This window comes from Citrus sinensis, chromosome 4 (assembly GCF_022201045.2).
Source record: "Citrus sinensis cultivar Valencia sweet orange chromosome 4, DVS_A1.0, whole genome shotgun sequence".
Classification (NCBI taxonomy): domain Eukaryota; kingdom Viridiplantae; phylum Streptophyta; class Magnoliopsida; order Sapindales; family Rutaceae; genus Citrus; species Citrus sinensis.
The window spans coordinates 1,103,827-1,124,185 of NC_068559.1; the positions used below are offsets into that span (position 1 = coordinate 1,103,827).

Genomic DNA, 20,359 nt, shown 5'->3' on the forward strand with positions numbered 1-20,359 from the left:
TGGCTTACTTTTCAATATTACCCTTTTTATAATAATTTTTTTGTTTGGACATTAATAAAAAGAAAATAATTAAATTACTAATTTAACCCTAAAAAAATTATATTAGTTTTTAATTGTCAAAAATTATATGCAAACTACCAAGTGTGCAAATGGTGCTTGCAAAAAAATTAATATATATATATATATATATATATTATTTTCTAGGGTGAAATTGATAATTTAATTATTTTCTTTTTATCAATGTCCAAACAAAAAAATTATTATAAAAGGGTAATATTGAAAAGTAAGCCAAAAGAAATAAAAAATAACGGTAGGGATATCAATACTTTAACGGCATGAATATTTTAAAGTATTTTAATAATTACAAGAACTAAACAGATATTAATCTTAAAATATGAAGATTACCCTATACCTCTGCATAGAAAGAAGTTTATAGCCAAATTAATTTGAAAGATTATTTATTACCTCAAATGGATTATCACCCTATTAATGAAAGATTCTTTCTTTTATTGAAAAGAATGTCAAAGTAGCATTCTTAATTATAAACAAATTAATAAATAATGAATTTTGGTATCCAGTATGATTTTGCAAGCTCAGCACTTCTTTTCTCCACAAAAGAATCCTTTTCCAAATTTAATTTTCCTTCCAAAATCTTATCCTCAAAGACAGAGAAAGAAAAAGAAAATTAAAAAGCTTTTCAAGACAGAACGCGAAAAAGGGTGAGAGAGAGAGAGATACAAATCTTTCTTTCACAATTCAGATACCCAAATATCCAGCATTTATTTCTTTTTCTCAGAAACGTCTATAGATTCTCATCAAATACCCCCTCGTGTGCCTGTGCTTGCACCCTCTGTCCCTCTCCCTCTCTCTCTCTTTCTCTTCACTTTCACACGACTCTCCTCTGATAACAATATTTTTCCTATAAACATTCACTCTCACTTAGCATGTAATTATCTAACCGTACCAGTATTTTTCCTTTACGGATAACAAGCTAGTTAATTTTCTTATTTCCATGGCGGGTCTTACTCTTGTCTATGATCTCGTTCTTTATATTTCCATTTCCACAGTCATTTTCTTTATTATAAAAAGGTCCCGGAGCCGGCGGCTGCGGTTGCCGCCGGGAAGCCTCGGCCTGCCCTTTCTTGGGGAGACCTTGCAACTCATAGCCGCATACAAAACTGAGAACCCGGAGCCCTTCATTGACGTGAGGGTGAAGCGGTTCGGTTCGATATTCACAACCCACATATTTGGCGAGCCGACGGTGTTCTCCGCCGACCCGGAAACGAACCGGTTCATCTTGCAGAATGAAGGGAAGTTGTTCGAGTGCAGCTACCCCGGCTCGATATCGAACCTTCTGGGGAAGCACTCGTTGCTGCTGATGAAGGGGAGTCTTCATAAGAGAATGCATTCTTTAACCATGAGCTTCGCTAATTCGTCGATCATTAGAGACCATCTTTTGGTCGACATAGACCGGCTGGTCCGGCTCCATATGGATTCCTGGACCGACCGGGTCCTTCTCATGGAAGAAGCCAAGAAGGTGATTTCTCCTATATACTTTGATTACTTTCTTGTTTCTTATACGTGGACTACGTCATGCCTGCCTGCCTGCCTGCCTGCCTGAGTTGACTCACTGGCAGATCGTCCGACTCAATTCACTTATTATAAACATTTAGTAATGATATAGTGGAGTAATGATAAGCCGCTGGCATGACAACTTTGTATGCCTTTATTTTTGTCTCCAAAGGAATATTTGTTTATATTTTACAACTTATTAAAATGTTTATTAGCACTAATGATGATGTTTTCTTTATTAAAAAAAAAAATGAATATTTTATGTTGTGATGTACTTTGCAGATAACATTTGAGTTAACAGTGAAGCAGCTGATGAGTTTTGATCCGAATGAATGGACCGAGAGTCTCAGAAAAGAATACGTGCTCGTCATCGAAGGCTTCTTCACTGTTCCTTTACCCATCTTCTCCACCACCTATCGCAGAGCTATACAAGTACCGAATTTGATTTATATTCAAACTTTCTTTTTTATTTATTTTTTTTTAAAAAAAAAAAGAAAAGAAAAGAATACATGGGTATGCAACTTATAATTTTGTCGATTGTATATGAAGGCGAGAACAAAGGTGGCGGAGGCACTGAGCTTGGTAGTGAGGCAGAGGAGAAAGGAGAGTGAATCCGGGGAGCGAAAGAACGATATGCTGGAGGCACTTTTGGCCGGAGACGATGGCTTTTCCGATGAGGAGATCGTTGATTTCTTGGTGGCTTTGTTGGTGGCTGGCTATGAAACAACGTCCACCATCATGACTCTTGCTGTTAAGTTCCTCACTGAGACTCCTCTAGCTTTGGCTCAACTAAAGGTTTGCTTTCAATTTTTCTCCTTTCATTATTATTATCATTTCCCTTTTCCCCAAATTTTGTTTGTGTGAAGCAAAGACATAATTAGGAGTATTTGGTGGAGCCCTTAGCACATAATAATAATCACGTTGGAATGGGTTGAAAAAATTTGGATCCAGTGCAATATCAACTGTGCTGATTTTTTTTTAAAAATTTCGTGTCATAAAATTGTTTATAATAATATATGGTTAAGATCCGTTAACTAACAATGTCCTACTAATAATAATAATGTGGGACTTGTAGCAAAAATCAGCACAATGATCTTATTAGCACCGGATCTAAATCCTTCTTTAGAAACCTAATTTTTCATTTTGTCTACTATTTTGTCAACCATTGACAAGTGATCATGAGATAAAAGAGGAAAAAAAAAAAAAAAAACCATGCCCATGGTTTTGTTCTTATTTTTGCACAACATACAAAATGGTTCCTTAAAATCATTTTAGGATAACAAAATAATCTCAATTTAGTCTAAGTGAACAAATGTTTGTATGTTTTAAAATGTGAATTTGAGACTAGATAATATTATCTCTAAGTATAATTAAATATTAAATTATAGTTAGATAATACAAACTAATCTCAAGTTAACATTTTAAAATATACGAATATAAGAAAACAATGTACGGATTTGAGATCGTTTAACCCTATATCATAGTTTCAGTGTAATTAGACAATTTAAAAAAAATGTCAATGTAAAAATACTTCAATTAAAAATAATAACCAAGGGAATATTTTTGCTTTCTAGAAGAGTGAGATGGGGTGTATTTATAATGTTGGTCAAAAGTAGTGGCAAAAAAAAAAAAAAGTGAAAAAAAATATATCATAAAAGTCAAAGTACCAACCAGTTTTTGTCTAACCGGACAACAAAATGATGCCTTCCAAAACCGGCCACGCCTGAAGCTGTGCAGTGTTAGAAATTTGAAAAGGATCTGCGCACGTGTCAGAACCTGATCACGTTTTCTCTTTGACCAAATTGTCTTTCTCCAAATGACCAAACTGACCCTCTCCGAGCACTGAACCCTTTGGGGGGTGGTTTTGGAAGTTCCAAGAGGGTGTTGTTGTACGGCAGAGTTTTCTTCTCTAGCATTGGAGCCGTGGTCCCCAGACGGTGCTTTGAAAAACGCGCGGTGCTGATTTCTAGAGAAGGGCCATCGGACGGTGCAAAGCGAATGGTCATGATGTCACCTAGGCACCACCCTAGTGTTCTCCCTCTTTGGTTCTTGATTCCTAGGATCGTTTTGATGTTTGTGCACCCACGTGATGTTTTAAAGCCTGGCCGTTGATTTTGTCTTTTGAGTCTTGCATTTATGAGGGCCCCGATTTGCGCACGACCCAGATTTTGTAATTAAAGACCAAAACATGTCAATTCATTCGTAGCCCAACCACCAGACTGACCCTAGAGGTCTAGGGCTACAAACACTGTTTGGTAATCGGTACAACAACTCCCCTCGCCCTCCCTCCTCATTGACATTTGACAATCTCATTTTGCCTAACGAAAACTTGGGAGAGCATCGCCAAAAGCTTCAAGATTTTCAACAAAACGATCGTGGGGACACGAAAGTCTATACCTACATTCACATTTTTGTTTGGGCCAGTGCTACGTTACATTAATCGTAACGTACGCCACACACAGCAACAGTAACAGATCCCATCATGAGTACTGTTGCTGTGTGTGAATGTACGTTATGATTAACGTAACGTAGATGGCTCCTTTTGTTTGATATCACATGGATGAAAATTTTTGTGTGTATACCTGGTATGTGTTTGCAGTTTACGAAATATAAATTTAAGCAATACAATGTTGTTTTGCTGTAATGTAATATTATCTAGAGCAGTGTAATTATATTTTGCTCAAAATAATATTAAACAGTTCTATTTTACTGCAAAACAATATTGTATTGCTCAAACTTATATTTTGTAAAGCGTGGATGTCCGCATAAGATAATTACCAATCACATGGATCCCGTAACTTAAAACTATACTCAATAATATTGCATACCATCTGCTATAAGTTCATACCGTAGTGTGCTACTCATTGTATGATGTTATTTTGTGGCAGGAGGAGCATGATGAGATAAGGGCAAAGAAGAGCAAGCAAGAGCCTCTCGAATGGAATGATTATAAGTCAATGCCATTCACTCAATGTGTGAGTAAATATTTCAAAATTTAAATAAGTCCCACTACGAGCAATGTATTTTTCGAGTTAAATTTTTAATTTGATTTAATTTTAACTTTTTCAGGTTGTCAATGAAACTCTGAGAGTGGCCAACATAATCAGTGGGGTTTTCAGGAGAGCAATGACAGATATCAACATTAAAGGCAAGAAAATATATGCATCTGATATTGGTTCTATTAATTTTCAACAGAAAAATTTCTTATATATTCTCATGAAATTATGAAAATGTGGTGACTCTTATACATAAAATTCCAATCAAATTTTGATCAGGTTACACTATACCAAAGGGGTGGAGAGTTTTTGCATCATTCAGGGCTGTACATTTAGACCATGACCATTTCAAAGATGCTCGCTCTTTCAACCCATGGAGATGGCAGGTAAATTTATCCCTATTTTAAACCAAAACTGTGTTCACAATTTTTTTTAAATATATTTATTTTAGTAACTAATTGGAGTTTTTTTTTCCAAAATAAATAAATACATGAATAGAATAATTCAGGAGCAACGAGTCCAGTAAATGTATTCACTCCGTTCGGCGGTGGGCCACGGCTGTGCCCTGGATATGAACTTGCGAGGGTTGAGCTCTCTGTTTTTCTTCACCACTTAGTTACTCGTTTCAGGTTTTTTTTTTTTCATTCCTTTGCTAATATTAATTTTATTTTCTTCATCATTTTTTTCTTATATGTGTGTATATATAAAAATTCTCATGTGTGGACATTCAACATTTTAAAAGTAAGTGAGTGCCTGCACTAGAGAAGAACTTCATATTTGTATATATAAGTTTTTCTTTTTCTATTTTCACTTCTTTGAGAAGAGAAAAGAAAAGAAATGCTGGGGGGGTGAGTATTTGGTTGTTTATTAATACAAGTAAAAATGAATTTAATTTGTGTTGGCAGCTGGGTACCAGCTGAGCAAGATAAGTTGGTATTCTTTCCAACAACAAGAACGCAGAAGAGGTACCCCATCATTGTGCAGCGTCGAAATGAGAATTAAAAGCCATGTAAAGAATAAAGAGAGAAGCAAGCAAGGAAGGATGGAGTAAGAGAATGCTAGAGGAGATGATGTATCATCTAATGTAATCAACTATTTATGTCAAATTTAATAAATTTTATGTTAGCAGAATAGTTTATGTAAATTATCATGTTCATATGTTTTAATCAAGCTGCTGTAGTAATGATTAATAGTAATCATTTTATTTCCTTTTTGTGATGCAATAAGAGTTCTTAATTTTTATTTTTTTCTAAAACTATGTAAATTAGGTTGAAACACAATAAAATTGTTTTTTTTTTTAAGTGTCACCTCACCAAACACTGCAACCCACAACAGAAATGATTTGATACAATTTTGATTTACTGTTTTTTTCCTGATAACGATAAGATACAACTAGAAACACATGTATACACAATAAATTTCCTTTGGGACTACCTTAGAAAATCTTTACTAGTAATTCTAATCTCTGTGCAATGAGCAAATTCAAACTAGAGAACCTCAGACGACATGTGGTTTCAGTCATTCAGGTGCTGAACCAAAGTGGGAAAGTGTAGGTTTCAGTATCTGCTGCTTTCTTGCTTTTTTAATGCAGATTCAACAAGCTTAACCTTCTTCAAGTTCTCGCTATTTACAAGTGAGAGCTTTTCCATTAAGGATCTGAGCTGCGATATTTGGGCATCTTGGACATAGTTCTTCCCTAATGTTTGCCTTTGTTGGTTCCCAGGACTGCCTTCTGGAGATTGCGTCAACCTTCTTAGCCTCGCTCTTAATGCTTCAATGGAAGAATGCAAAGCATCCAACTCAACTCCTTCAAAGTGGTCTGCAAAAGAAAAACAAACAAATAGATCGCGTAATATGTTAAAGTGGTCCCAGCCAAGCTGGAAATGAACTGCCAAGAAAGTCATTTACCAAGCTCAGCCTTCAATGCATGCTCAGCTCCAGACAAAGGTTTCTTGTGTGCCCCAGGCAAATTCCGCAAGTGTTGTAATCGTTGTTCCAAACTGTTATGCTGCTGAACTGCATGATCGATCCTCTCCTCCAATCTCGATTGTCTCTCCTCAACTTTCAAAACCTTATTTTGTGCCTCAGATAAACGAGCATGTTGATCATCAATGATTCGCTTCAGTTGTGGAGCATGATGCTTGAGCTCAAAGTGTACCTAGATGGTCAAATCGCCATACAACTAAAACATCAAAAGCTTGAGCACCAAGTGGGTATTCCACAATTCAGATTCATGCCAGATTAGTAGTATTTTACATAAGCAACCAACATATTTTGTAAGACCTATAAAAATTGTCGGCTGATTTCTGCTACACAAATGCAAAAGTGGCAAACATCTTAAAAACATAAACCTAAATTTTATAGCTGTCAAAAATTTCAATAAAGATGCCCTCTCAATGCATGAATCCTGTTATAGCAATACCAGCTGTGATTCTAAAGTTACAGACTTATATAGGCCCATAGTTAGCTCCAAACATTGGTATCTTTAGGTTTTCTCTTATTTGTCTCGTTTCTTCTCATTAACTTCTGAAATTGCAATCAGCTAATTATATTATAGAATTTTCACTTTTTATATGCAAGAAATCACATGTATCCAATAATTTTTCAAACATTTTCCAGCTAAAACACTAATCTGAAAGTAGAATAAACCACAAAGTGCTTGATGTTCGATGGACATAGAGTAACTCGTAAAAAGCACCAATTTTATGTGATTTAGATATAATTTTCTTACCTTATGTGCATACTCAACATAATTCTCTTGGAAAAGATTGAAATACTGATGAAGAGTTGATCGACCTTCAATAGAATCAGCAGCAACAGAACGTAGATTCGGTGAAGCCTGAGGAAGAAGAATCACCTTTGGACCACTTAACAGTTCTTTGCTTATGATATCAGGAGTATCTATCTCTTTCTTTGCTCCCAAATCAACAGATTTTTTCTCTGAATCAATTTGAACAGGAAGCAATAGGTTCCAAGTCTTCATCTCTATCACAACACACTCTTGAGTGGAGGTGACTCCCACTATCCATGAGTACCCAAATGAATCCGATAATGATACAAACCCACACAAGGGAGATGGTGAGGAGGTTTCTCCCTGGCATGTATTTAGGACGGGATGCACAGAGGGACTTCTGTTAGTTTCATCCTTACCCCTGGTTTGACTTGTAAACGGGAGAAAATGCAACACTACTGAATCGATCCCTCCATCATGGACAATATATATTCTTTCTTGCATTAGGGGATCAATAGACATGGTAATAATAGAACCACTTTCTGTGTTTTTGGGCAAGGCCAAGTCCACGGTAGCCAGTCTCAACAAGGGAGGTGGATGTCCCAACCAAACAGTATGATCAAGTGGTTGATCAAGCTTCACAACTGGAAGCTCACCTGAGATTGGTTCACAGATCATAGCAAGACCATGAATACGATCCTGGGAATCAACACGAAGACGAGGCGGGATATTAACTGTCCAGACTGGCTGGATTTCATCAGCTAGAGCATCTATCTGCAATTGCCCACCACTCCATGAAGTCACCACAATTGAGTCTTTGCTGACCAAATTATAGAGAAAGCTGACTGCACGACCTTCACATTCTGCACCTCGAACAGCTAGAGATTCATCTTCCCCACCATGACATATCTTTCTTAGAGGCCCCTGGAAAATTAAGCTCCCCAAAAAAATAAATAAATATATAAAAGGTGTGGTGTGTTGGTTTCATGAAGATGCGGAAAAACAAAAAAGAGAAGCAAACCATTTGGTAAAGTATATACCTAAAAATATAGACATATACCTGCAAAGAAACTGATGAATCAAACAAAGCATGCGGATGAGCTTTTAGTGCAGGTAGATCTCCTTCATCAATTGTTTCTTGAGCCACCTCAGGAAATGTTGCTTCCAGCCAAGAGATTGCAAGACTAGAATTTCTGACAGCCAATGAATTGACTGATCTCAAACCAAATGTTTGAGCATCATTATATATCTCCAATATCGATTCCCATTTGTAAACACTGATGCACATTCAACTTCAGTTAACTTGATTATAAATAAGTGACAAGCAGTTAAATAAATTAAAATACCCTCAAGGGGTAATCTTGGCCATACAAATGGAACAAATACAAATGAGAGAACTTCTCCAATATTTTCAGTTACACCGGATTGGGTGTACTGTGTGGTCTTTGAATCAGACACAGACCTAATCAGAGTAACAGTAGTCTTTTGTGGACTGGAGCATAAATAGAATTCCATGATCTTACGCATGTGTTGAACGTGTCAAAAATAAAAAGCAGATGTACCTCCTTGTCCCATTTTAAATGAATTTCAATATTCTTATGACTATCAAACACTTAAGGGCCTATCTCTCACTATTTCCAAGAAAATATTATAAGCACAACACAACAAAGAATATTACAAAAAAATAAAAGGAACAGAAATAACAAAATAATTGGAATTTAAAGTACCTTCCAAATGGGACTACTGGACATAGGATGTAAATTGAACCATCACTGAATAGTACAAAAACCTGCAAGGACAGTATAAAACCCGGACGTCATTTGATGTAAGACCGCTACAAGATTGAAAATACTAAATTATTACCCAAACTGATGAGCATGAATAAAAGATGGAAGAGGAGACTATAGAACAAAGGATATACCAAGTCAAAAGCAAAATAAACAGCATAAAGACTTTGCCACAGGAATGAAATGCCTCAAAAGGCCAATATCAGTGCTCAGGAATATCATCTTTTAGCAGCTTTCACCGCCCCGGGAGGGGGTGGACAGTAGAATACCATCATGAAGAGCCAACAAAGCATACTATTTTAATACAAATCATATGCATTAACAAGATATATGAACTATAAACTGATCTTACACTGAATCTGTCCCACAAGTGGTCTCCCCCAAAAGAAAAATCAACAGGGCAAATTGAAGCAGCATTCCTATATCGACCTGGTTCAACTGGCTGCAGATAATATTCTTGCTCTGGTTGCATTACATCTGAAGCCAGGTTGAAAAGTCTACCGGAAGGCAAGAAAAAATTTTAGGTTAAGATCAGTCAAAAACAAAAGTTATTATTTGCTCTCTTCAAGAAGCACACCAATCGACACAAAATTAAACATGTTGATCAAGAATGCAAGAATGAATCAGGACAGAATCTTGTTATTCCAGTCTAGCTAAAAGGTAATCCATTGTAGCCATTGAGAATAAAGCAACATACGGTCATATGAGGATAGGCATTGGCTGCAAGCATGTACAGTAAGATAGTATAGACCTACAGATGATTGCTAACAACATGCTATTCCGACTCATCTTCAGTTTAAGAAATAAGCATGTTCATCAATTGATCAAGTAATACCTGAAAACTGAATCAGAAGAAAGAATCCCCAGATGGGTATCACTATAAGGATGCCACGAAACTTGTAGTGTCCGTATCACATTGCTGCTACTAAAATATATTTGGGAACCGACTGAAACAGTCCTGTGAACATATTATCAAATCCACCCATTGGCTATCAATTAGAGTCAATTATCTGCTAAATTTGAGACACCACAACGCAATTACACAAGAAATGTACCTGCAAATGATGGTTTTGTTATCACTACTACAAGTACGTCCGTACAAGTACATTACACAGAGACCATCTGAGCCAATAAGTAACAAAGCTGATCCGTTTCTATTGATCGAGATTCTACTAACTTCAAAATTCAGCTTCACATCAGCTCGCATCACCTAAAATTTAAGTTTAGGTTAATAAATAAACAAATTATCATTTTCAGCACGTGCAGGAAAAAGTAGTTTGAAAAAGAATATATATAAAAAGATAAAACCTTGGAGGGAGAAGCGGCGAGGATGGAAGTCGGTTCGGGTTCGCCCAACCGAACGGAGATTCGATGGAGGCATTGTGCGTTCTGGTCCCAGTAATACAACCGTGAGGCTCCGTCCCAGGCCACTAGATTCTTTGGAGCTCCGTTAAATTTTCCGCCGCCGTTTCTAACTGCGTCGGGGGCGGAGAACACTGGGTGCTTTTGAAGCGGGACCCACTCGACTTCTTCTTTCGGCGTGAGGGATAGGCGTGAGTCTGTGCTCTGCTCCGACAAGTCGAAATTGAAACGCATTTTAAACTTACAGTTTCTTTTTTGGCTGGCTCGTAGGGTTTTTGGCAGTGAGTGTTCGTATGGTGTTTGATCTATTGTCTCTTGAGTGCGGGAGCAACTGAGCGGGACAGGGACACAGAGTACGAGAAACCAACCACCTAGATTTGGGGAGGTATGCTTGTATATCGTGTGGGGATCAAAACGACGTAGTAATATTTAAAAGACAAAAAAAAATTCATGAAAATAACCCCAAAAAATGGTGTCAATGTACGGGAAAAATATTTGTTTGCCAAATGCCAGTTTTGTGAATGCCAACGGTTGAAATGGAGAAATCAGGAGGAGGACAATTCATCGGCGTTGGAGATCTGCCAGAGCGTTAAATTTAATTTTTCGTAAAGAATTATATTTAACTTTGTTGGCGTCTATGCCTATAACTATATTTGTTTTGAGTTTTTAATGATGGGGAGTATGATAAGGATTTTGAAAAAAATAAAATAAGGATAAATTTGAAATTATTTGTGGCACGTCCACAGAGAAATCATTTTAAAATTTTTGATGGATTAATTAAGAAATGGGGGTTAATGAGTGAAATTAAAAAGGTGAAATATCACCAATTTAAATTATGGATTTATTAAACTTTCTTTATTGAGTTATAAGATTCAATATTAAACACTGAATCAATAATCATGATTTATTTTTTAAAATAATAATATAATTATAAAAAAATTTTCGTCCAAACTGACATGACATGATTTAATTAGTTGAATTAAATTTTTTTATTTACATGATTTGTTCTTATTATTTTGCAACCAGTCATTAGATCTATAATTGTACAGCTGCATTAGTTAGATTCAATGGTTGAAAGCAACGGTGACACCGTACCACACTATTACAATATAGTTGGATCCTTTATATACAAATGACGAGTAAACGACTTGCCGCAATTTCATGAAAGCTTCGTTCCAACTTCCAGATTATGTGAGTCAGTTATCTAATAAAGGTCCTTTACCTTCCAGAGTCTAGTCTTTTGTGCGTGTATTTTTTTATTCTTCTTTTCAAGGTGTTTACACTCTTTGATCCAGTCTACGCGCTGGTTTAGTTTTTATTTTACGTGTTGCTTTTGTTTATTAAAATGCAAGAACAGAACCTTCTTCTTATTTGAACTTTTACCGAACAAATACAACAAAGCACTAAATATTGACGATACGGTTAGCAATTGCAGTTGTTTTATTGAATTGACATGGTGATCCAAGCCTCATTTTCGATTGACTGCAAATGGCTTGTTAGAGAGATATACTTAATGACTTTGAACTCATCAAAAAGCCTTCGGCTATCTGATTCTTTTACTAACTTTCAGTAGACAAATACAAGCTGTACGACAAATACAAGCTGTACATGTTAACTAATTACAACAATGGAATGTTTCATCCCTTCTCTAATCTCTCTATATTAAAGCTCACAGCCACCACTTCACAATTCTTGCATATATACTTCGCATTTGGTGTGTGTGTATATATAGACACACCGTTGTGCTTGCTTAATAACGCCGCCCTGTTAAGTGTTTAACTAAAACTTGATCTTCAAAGTCACTCTTCAGATGAATCTGTATCAAGAAAACCACCAACAGAGCTTCAGTGAGTTAATCGAACAAATAAACAAACCCATGTTGGTTTTGGGGCCGCATGGGAATGATGAATTGATGACAAGTAATTCACATCAACAGCAAGACACCATTTTTTAGTTCTCCAAAGAAGAAGAAAAGAGAGTGAAAAATACCTGAAATTTAACTTTGACGGATGTGATTAGCCAAGAAGAATCTGCATTTAAGCTACAGTTTCTTCTTTGTTAGCTGATCAATTGGCTCTTTCTTCTTTCGGAATCTTCGGATGATACCTCGGGAACCCATTCTTGCAAGCTGAAACCTGCACACATGGCAAAACATGTTTATTATTTTATTGAGTCACAGTTATCAAAAATTAAAAATAAAAAATAAAAAGTTTGGCGGATGCTGCGGCCGCGGATAAACATGGTGAATATATCGCTTGCGTGTTAAGAAACGCAACGTGGGATGTTGCCACTCGGTAAGGCTTCTAGAGGGAATTTAACAGAAGCAATTAGGCATAATCTCATGACAGAACCTTAAGTTTCACATTGAATTTTGACTTTCGGTGCCTATGGATTTTAAAGTTACTTGTCTAATAAGATCCTCTGGCTCATGTCATGGAGTTAAAGTTAGCTTTTTCTAATGCATAACAGATTGAATGCAGGTTCTAGACATTACCCAAAAGCTCTCTTTTTCTTGCAACTCTGCTTCTTTCCGAAGAAATTTGAAATGAAAAAGGAATAAAAACTTTGGGTGTTTTAAAAGAAAATGGTCCAATTAGAAGCCACACCCAGCTCATATTTGATGCCAAGGAATCAAATTTTCTTAGCACTTGGGATGTTGTCAGAATAACCCAGATCAGGAATTTGCTAAGATTCTAAAAACTAAAAAATAATAAAATAAAAAAACAGAGGAAGTTTGGTAAAGTTCATATTCTGGGCACAGTTGCAAATAGCCCATGCTCCGGAATTGGTCAAATATAAAACTTAAGTCGCCCATTCCTAAGGGGCGGCTGCCCGCCACAGATTCTATGTACATATATGATTTTAGGCATCATTTTGACTGGAGATTGAGTCAGCAATTGCAGAAACATGAAGCCATCGTATAGAAATAAACAAAATGAGCACGTTATAGCCACATGGGGTCGCCCTATTTTTAACATGTTTCACGACAATAATTGGACTTTTCTGCCCAAAATACACATTCTTCATATTAACACATACACAAACAAAGACTTGTTACCGCTGATGAAATTTTGATGTTAAACATATAACTTCTGTCAGGAATTTGGTTTTCTTGAGAGCGGCTATCTTACAATTATGTAGACTAGAATCATCTCAAATTTAATTTTGTGTCATATTTATATGTAGTGAAAGCTGAAAATTTTGTGACAAATGTAATTTACAACTAGTAATTTCTCGAAAAGAAAGGACCAAACCAAACCAAACCAAACCAAACCGAACGGCTAGACTTCCAGAAGAGCAAAAAAATCAACTCTTCTGGCAGATTAATTTGACCACCGAAATTCCTTAACCCTGCGATATAAGGCGTGCGTGATGTGACATCTAATGGTCCAGATCTTCCCATCAACCAGTTGTATGGTATATACAAGTAGACCACTACCGCATGGATATTATCACCTAGTTTTTTTTAATTCTACATGCAATTAATTAAAAAAATATCATAAACAGAAATGAGAAGACTTACAGCTTCAATATCAATTTTATAAACCAAAAGCTTTTTTCTCTCTCTGCAACTTGTTCTGTAAGCAACAACGATATGACCAACGGCCAGAGCCAACGAGCAGATGAACAACGCCATTTCCATGGCTCTAACGTAGACTCCTCTATCAATATCGGCAACACTGAAAACATATGAAGCCTTTAATGAAACGAAAATCAAAGATAGCACTGAACAGATGGTTGTGATTCCCAAATATGGACCCCCTGAGCGCCTTGGCCCATCGCACAACCCATAAACACCTGCAAGAAGAATATAAACAAATGAATAAATAAATAAAAACTCGTTACAATATAATCATTCAGTAATATTATGCAAACGTCAGCAATCAGCACTTACAGATGATGACAGCTGATCGGATGATGGAGATGAGTGGGATGTCGACGAGAGAGTAACGAAAGTCGTAGTCATTGAAATGGGAAGAGAGGGTGCTGAGGGACAAAGAGGAAGGAGAAAGGGAAGCGGAGAGGAGAGCAGAAGGGAGAAGGGTGTCAGCAATCGCTAGCAAAACCGGGGCTGAAAAGAGAAGCAGAGAAACTAACATGGTGATCAAGAAAAACAAAGTTTTAAAGGCTCTCAAAATAATTTTTGATTTCTCTTCCTTTGAGAAGAAACCCATCTTGGATTTGCTGTGAGTTGTTTGTGGGAGGAAGAAGAATTTATATACAGAGAGAAAAAATGAAATAAAAATGAACGATGAATGATGCCTGTGTGGGAAAGTTTGAGGGGAGGCCAATGACGAAAGGTTTTAAAAGGAGTAGTGACTCGGGGAAAAAATTAAATTAATGTTTTTATAAAATAATAGAGTATGGAACATTTCATTTGGATCCCTGGAGATTCCAATAGTTTCAAGGACAAAACTTATTAATTTTTTAATAAAGTTTTTGTTGTTAACTGCTATTTGAGTCTATTATTCTCACCTCTCTTCACGGAGTGAATAGACTTTTATCAAATTCAAGGGTACTAATAGATACTATAAACATAAACATTTGAACTTAATTTTACATATAAACTTCATATTCTTTTTAAAAATTTACAATAAAAATTTTCCAGTCATTTAAATTCACATAATCATAATATAAACAAAAAATTTGATATAAATATTTTATCTATCAAGATCTACCAATAGACTTATTTTTAAACTTATATATATAACGAAGAAAGTAAGCATTCAAATAATGACTCGAACTTCACATAGAGTATGAAAATTTATTAGGTGATAAAGAGATTCAGTATTCAAATCTGCCTCACATTGAGTTGGAAGAAGAATAAGTAACTGCAATAATGGAACCATGGAAGGGAGTTTTATGCAAGAAGATGAAAATTTTCTATTTATTTCGGAAATAATGAAAAAATGTGGGGCATCGGTTGATAATAACCATTGCATAAATTATTTGTAACTTGTAAGGGAAGGTGCAGGCTGAGGTGCGATATTTTGACTGGACTTGTCGATTTCAAAAGAAGATGACAAAGACGTGGAACTTTACACGCTCAAGTTAATTACCAGTCAAATAGAGGATTCCCCGCCCGCTATTGTTACTTTCCGCTGTTATTTGTTTTATCAACTGAATTACCTAATTTTGCTTTACTGAAACAACTAACGGCATCTTTTTTTTCTTAACTGAAACAGAGCTCTTTCGTGATCTAATCTAATTAATGGTCCAGATCTTCTGGTACTCTGAAGATTGTGAGTTTTTACCTGATAATTACACATTGACTTTTTGACCAATTAAAACTCAAGTAAGAGACTAATATCGACCAATTTTTTTTTAGCGTGCAGAGTAATAATTGATTTTTTAAATATTTTTATTAATGTGATAATTATTATTAATTACGCGTCAAATTTATATGATGATTCGTATATTTTGATAACTAATATCACATTTATAATTTTTCATGTGTCAATTTAATACTTATTTTATCAGTTCAGTACCATGAGGTATTTTTTGTACAAATTTATTTATGCTGATTATATTAATTAAACTTATATGTAATTATCATTTCGACCCATTAAGTTTGTTTCCTTCTTCCTTTTTTTAATATCTGACACTTGTCAAGATGGATCTTGATTATGTTTGTTGCAAGATTAACTACCATCCATTTTTCAAGTGAAACATTGTAATAAAATATTTATATGCCTAACTTTTTTTTTCTTTCCTCTCTTGTTCTTGGATATTTTATAATTCAAGTCAATAAAATATCTCTCTCCAATCGAGCAGGTATGATGGAACCAACAGATATTGATCACATGATCACATGCAACATTTTGTCCTCGAGAATATTTCGAGGTTTAGTTTACTTTTTTGTTAAATTTAATTAGTGGTACCTTGTTGTTATTTGATTCAAAATCATATTATAAGGCATTTTCTAATTGGATTCTCTAGTCACCAACATTTTCAAATTCCTTTGACGTGTATGATCATATACCAAATTCAATCAATCATATATATGGCATCAATTTTTATAACGTCACCCATGATAATAATTCGTGGTACCCTCAGTAACGGATTGCCGGATAATTAGCTAGCTCATATTTAATTAACTTAATTTTAAATTTTTAAGATCCGTCTTATTATAATGTTTTATTTATTATGAACATGTTTATTATGGATTTCGTTTGTTTTTAATTACATAGAGAATCTGTATACACCAATCTTCGTTTGTTTTTAATTACATAGAGAATATGTATACACCAATCTTCAAATTAATGATCAAAACATGCATTTCCGATTAATGATCAAACCGGCATTATTTTTTTTCTTTTTTGAACTTTCTATTTTGCTTCTTAAAATTGAGTTTGACTCGTGGGTGGCTTGACGATCTTCTCATGTCATAAATTTTAAGGCGACTTTTCACTATCCTCTGAATTATTACCAAAGTCATCGGTCATCGTTTTCAAGATCTTTTCAGCATTTTCCTTCGAAACTTCCATATCATTAAACTTCAACCGTACATGCACTCACCAGGCAATTGAACATTTTCAAACTTAGAATCTAATTTGAATAATAATCAAGCAGCTAAAGTTGTTCGTATGGCATTGTTACAAAGCACGCTTTAATTAATCATTGTTTGAACATTATTCAGTAATATAGGCGTTATGTGCAATTAGTAAATCAATGGTGAATGAAATTATTTATTAGATCGTCTTTCTATAGACATGTTTATAAATACCGCAGTAAGTACAGGTATCAAAGGGCAACACTCTTTATTCAAAAGAGAATGAATCGAAATATCTCGTGTTTTACTAAAAAGTCATCGTTTCATTTTATAAATACTTTCAGTTTTTCATTATATGATGCCTAAAAAAAAGAAGAAAAAAAGTAAGAGTTGATTTTATCATATATCTTGTTTTGTTGTAAGTAAAACGTAGATTATTTCAATCTTCTTATAACTTTGAACTTCTCAAATCTTCAATTAGTCTCTTCTTTTTTCGCATAAGGTAATACTTTTTACCTTGACGATTGAAAAATACATGCATGAGAGGCAAATTAATAAGCCATCTTTATCTTTGAATAAATCTTGATTTATGCTTAATTTTGTCTGTGGGAGTTGTTGGTAAATATTGACTAGTTTCTAGTTTTGCGAATCAAAAGTCTAGAATAATTAATTAATAGCCGCATAATTTTAGCAATATAAACATGTCTTTTTTTTTCTTTTTTTTTTTTTTTGCAGCCTCATTTCAATCTCAATTCTAAAGCCGCCAAATGGAAAATCTTAGTCAAACCAAATTACCAAAAGAAAAAAGAATGGTGTGTATTAATTTTTTTTTTTTGTTTTTCTTGGGGTATTTTTTTCCTCATTATCTTAAGCCGCCTCGGGCCCGGATGAAATAGTTTAACGTCACACGTATGACATAAAACGTCATCGTTTCTTTTGAAGCTTCTAGTATCATGAAAATATAAGCCAAAATTACTCTTCCTTTTTTTTTTTTTTTTTTTTTGCCTACGAAATTATCATTCACTTTTAGGCTTTATTTGAAATTAATGGTGAGAAAGTTGAAGATGATTTTAAATTTAATTTTTATGCTTGATAAAATATATTTAAAAGTTTTTTGAGGACGCACCTTCAATGACAAAAATTATGATTTTTTTTGTGAAATACTTGAAATTAATTACCTCTTGAACTTTAATTTCTCTCTCAATTTTTGTCATCGAAGGTGTATATCCTTCGCATACTTGACCATAGTAAGTTTGACTGTTTATTCTATTTTGCCATTTTAGTAAGGATTGGTTTGACTCTTTTGACGTGTCCTTGGCAAAGTAATAACAGGTGGCAGCTTGTGGTTAATTTGCAAGTAAGAAGCCATCACCCACACACATATATTTTAACATTAACCCAATCATATGTTAATTCCACAGTTGAAAGCTTAGATATGATGGAGAAGAGAGATGTGAAACCTACAACTGTAAGTTAGAATATTGCTGGCTAAATTGTGAAGCAGTGCTTCTCAAAAACATAATTGATGATTAATGAGAAGCTTCGTATTATTTTGGCAGTATAACGCGATTAAGAAACCATCATTTCGATGGATTAGATTAAAAAATAAATAAAATAAATAAAAATGAGACGTCATATCTTGTATGAGTGAGTGTGGCGACAATATAAGAAGTAACGTGGGTTCTAAAACAGAGAGAACAAGACGAGATAACAGAGACGATTGAGGAAAATTAAAAACACAGTGTACGGCATGTTCCATTCGGACACGTAAGAGAAAAGTTGTGTCGTGAAAACGTTAAAAAAACAGAATGTCGTTGACAAAACGAAAAAATGTGGCCCCGTAAATATGATATGCTTGTAAGAGAAGGGAAACGAAATGAGAAGCACACGCGGAGATTTCGGAGCACTTGAATGTGATGGAAGGGGTCTTGTTTTGTTTTTCTGATTTTGATTTTATCGTTGGAAATGTTCTAGAAAGCAAAGAGGAGAGAGCTTAGGGGGGTGGCGGCAAGATATGTGACCCAATTTAATTTAATTATTTTTCATGTTTTGGAATTAAAGGCATGGATATTAATTATGGTATTGGGGATGAGGTTTTCAAACGAGACACATGCAAGATGTGACCTCTCTTGATAAAAAAACATGACTCTTTCCTTTATATTTACACGTACACATTTATTAAGATAATTATAACAACCTATGATTTAGGTATAAAGCAAATGAAAGTAACGTTAAGAGGTTAATATTGCTATTTATTCCTTCAAACATATAACGCTACTTTCATTTAATCAAACGCAGTGACTTACTATGGATGTGACATATATAATAATACACATCAAAATAGATCAAAGTACAAATACGATAATAATCTTTCAGTGTATTATTTCAACTACGCCGTGAATTCGAGCTGTATATGAGTTTTGTTAGTACTCTTCTAACTAATATGTTAATAGGATACAATTGTATCTAATTTAATGTATCACTTGTAGATAAGTATTTTGTCTAACATGGTTGTTGACTTTATATTATTTTATCACTAATGCGTAGGATTGACAATTTAAGGGCTTGGGCTGGGCTTTTTCAAGCCAATACCCAAATCCATTAGAGTAAAAGTGTAAGAGCTGGAGTTGGGGCGGACCTGAGCTTTTACTTATTTTTTCAATTTTTAAAAAATTGTTGTAAACTTAAAACGAGTTAATAATAATAAAGTTGTTGTAATCAATAATGAATAAAATAAAATAAATCTTTTAAAAATAAAATAATAAATAAAGAAAATAAAGCAAATAAAAACTTATATATTTAGTTTTTTTTTATATTGGATTCTCTAATTCATGAACTCTCTTAATTAATTAATTAATACTTAAAAGAGAGTTTAATATCATAATTTTAAGTATTTTGATTTATTATTGATATATAAATTAGGGATTCAAGCTTTCTTTTTTTTTCCATTATTTTTCAATTTTGAATTTATTATTCTAATTTATAATTTTTTCTAGTAAAAAAATAAAGGGCTTAGGCCTGGCCCGAGCTTTTTTTCCTAAGCTCTTGTCCAGGCCCTCATGCGGGAGGCCCGAGCCAAAGCCTGTAGGAATGGTCAGGGTTAGCCCGAGCTTTCTTGCCATCCCTACTAATACGTAATTAAGTATAAATCAATCATTATGTGTGTCACGAGTCAAAAGATGTTCATTTTTTTAAAATTGAACTCAGAATATGTATAGCTACTAATTTTGGTTTAGATATTTAGATTGTGAGGTCACATAGATAAACTCTAAGAGGTACTCATAGATTTTGTATCATAAATATTAGTAAATTTGTAATGTAATTTAAAGAATGAGAAAAAAAATGTCAAAAAATGTCTAAACAGAAGTATCACTTTTATCTTGAAGTAAAATATAATCAAGATCTTATACAAAAATAA

At 34.5% G+C, this 20,359-nt stretch overlaps 3 protein-coding genes across 3 annotated transcripts; 1 reads left to right on the plus strand and 2 right to left on the minus strand.

Moving 5' to 3' along the window:
- Window positions 1-770: 770 nt before the first annotated feature.
- Window positions 771-5,712, plus strand: LOC102608450 (cytochrome P450 90A1-like). Its single transcript, NM_001288876.1, is given in 8 exon segments — window positions 771-1,537; window positions 1,855-2,004; window positions 2,122-2,367; window positions 4,461-4,547; window positions 4,642-4,720; window positions 4,848-4,954; window positions 5,067-5,197; window positions 5,474-5,712. Coding segments are annotated over 8 exon segments (1,422 nt in total). The 5' UTR covers window positions 771-1,012; the 3' UTR covers window positions 5,571-5,712.
- A 179-nt stretch (window positions 5,713-5,891) lies between these two features.
- Window positions 5,892-11,069, minus strand: LOC102608157 (nuclear pore complex protein NUP88). The gene is made up of 9 exons (XM_006486263.4): window positions 10,395-11,069; window positions 10,142-10,296; window positions 9,922-10,044; window positions 9,439-9,583; window positions 9,027-9,088; window positions 8,360-8,576; window positions 7,300-8,223; window positions 6,477-6,726; window positions 5,892-6,387 (listed from the first exon to the last, which is right to left on the minus strand). The coding sequence occupies exons 1-9, from the start codon at window positions 10,680-10,682 to the stop codon at window positions 6,125-6,127; spliced, it is 2,427 nt and encodes an 808-aa protein (XP_006486326.1). The 5' UTR covers window positions 10,683-11,069; the 3' UTR covers window positions 5,892-6,124.
- An 893-nt stretch (window positions 11,070-11,962) lies between these two features.
- On the minus strand, window positions 11,963-14,747 carry LOC102607866 (uncharacterized). Its single transcript, XM_006486262.4, has 4 exons — window positions 14,344-14,747; window positions 13,972-14,246; window positions 12,438-12,583; window positions 11,963-12,264 (listed from the first exon to the last, which is right to left on the minus strand). The coding sequence occupies exons 1-3, from the start codon at window positions 14,621-14,623 to the stop codon at window positions 12,515-12,517; spliced, it is 624 nt and encodes a 207-aa protein (XP_006486325.1). The 5' UTR covers window positions 14,624-14,747; the 3' UTR covers window positions 11,963-12,264; window positions 12,438-12,514.
- Window positions 14,748-20,359: the final 5,612 nt, after the last annotated feature.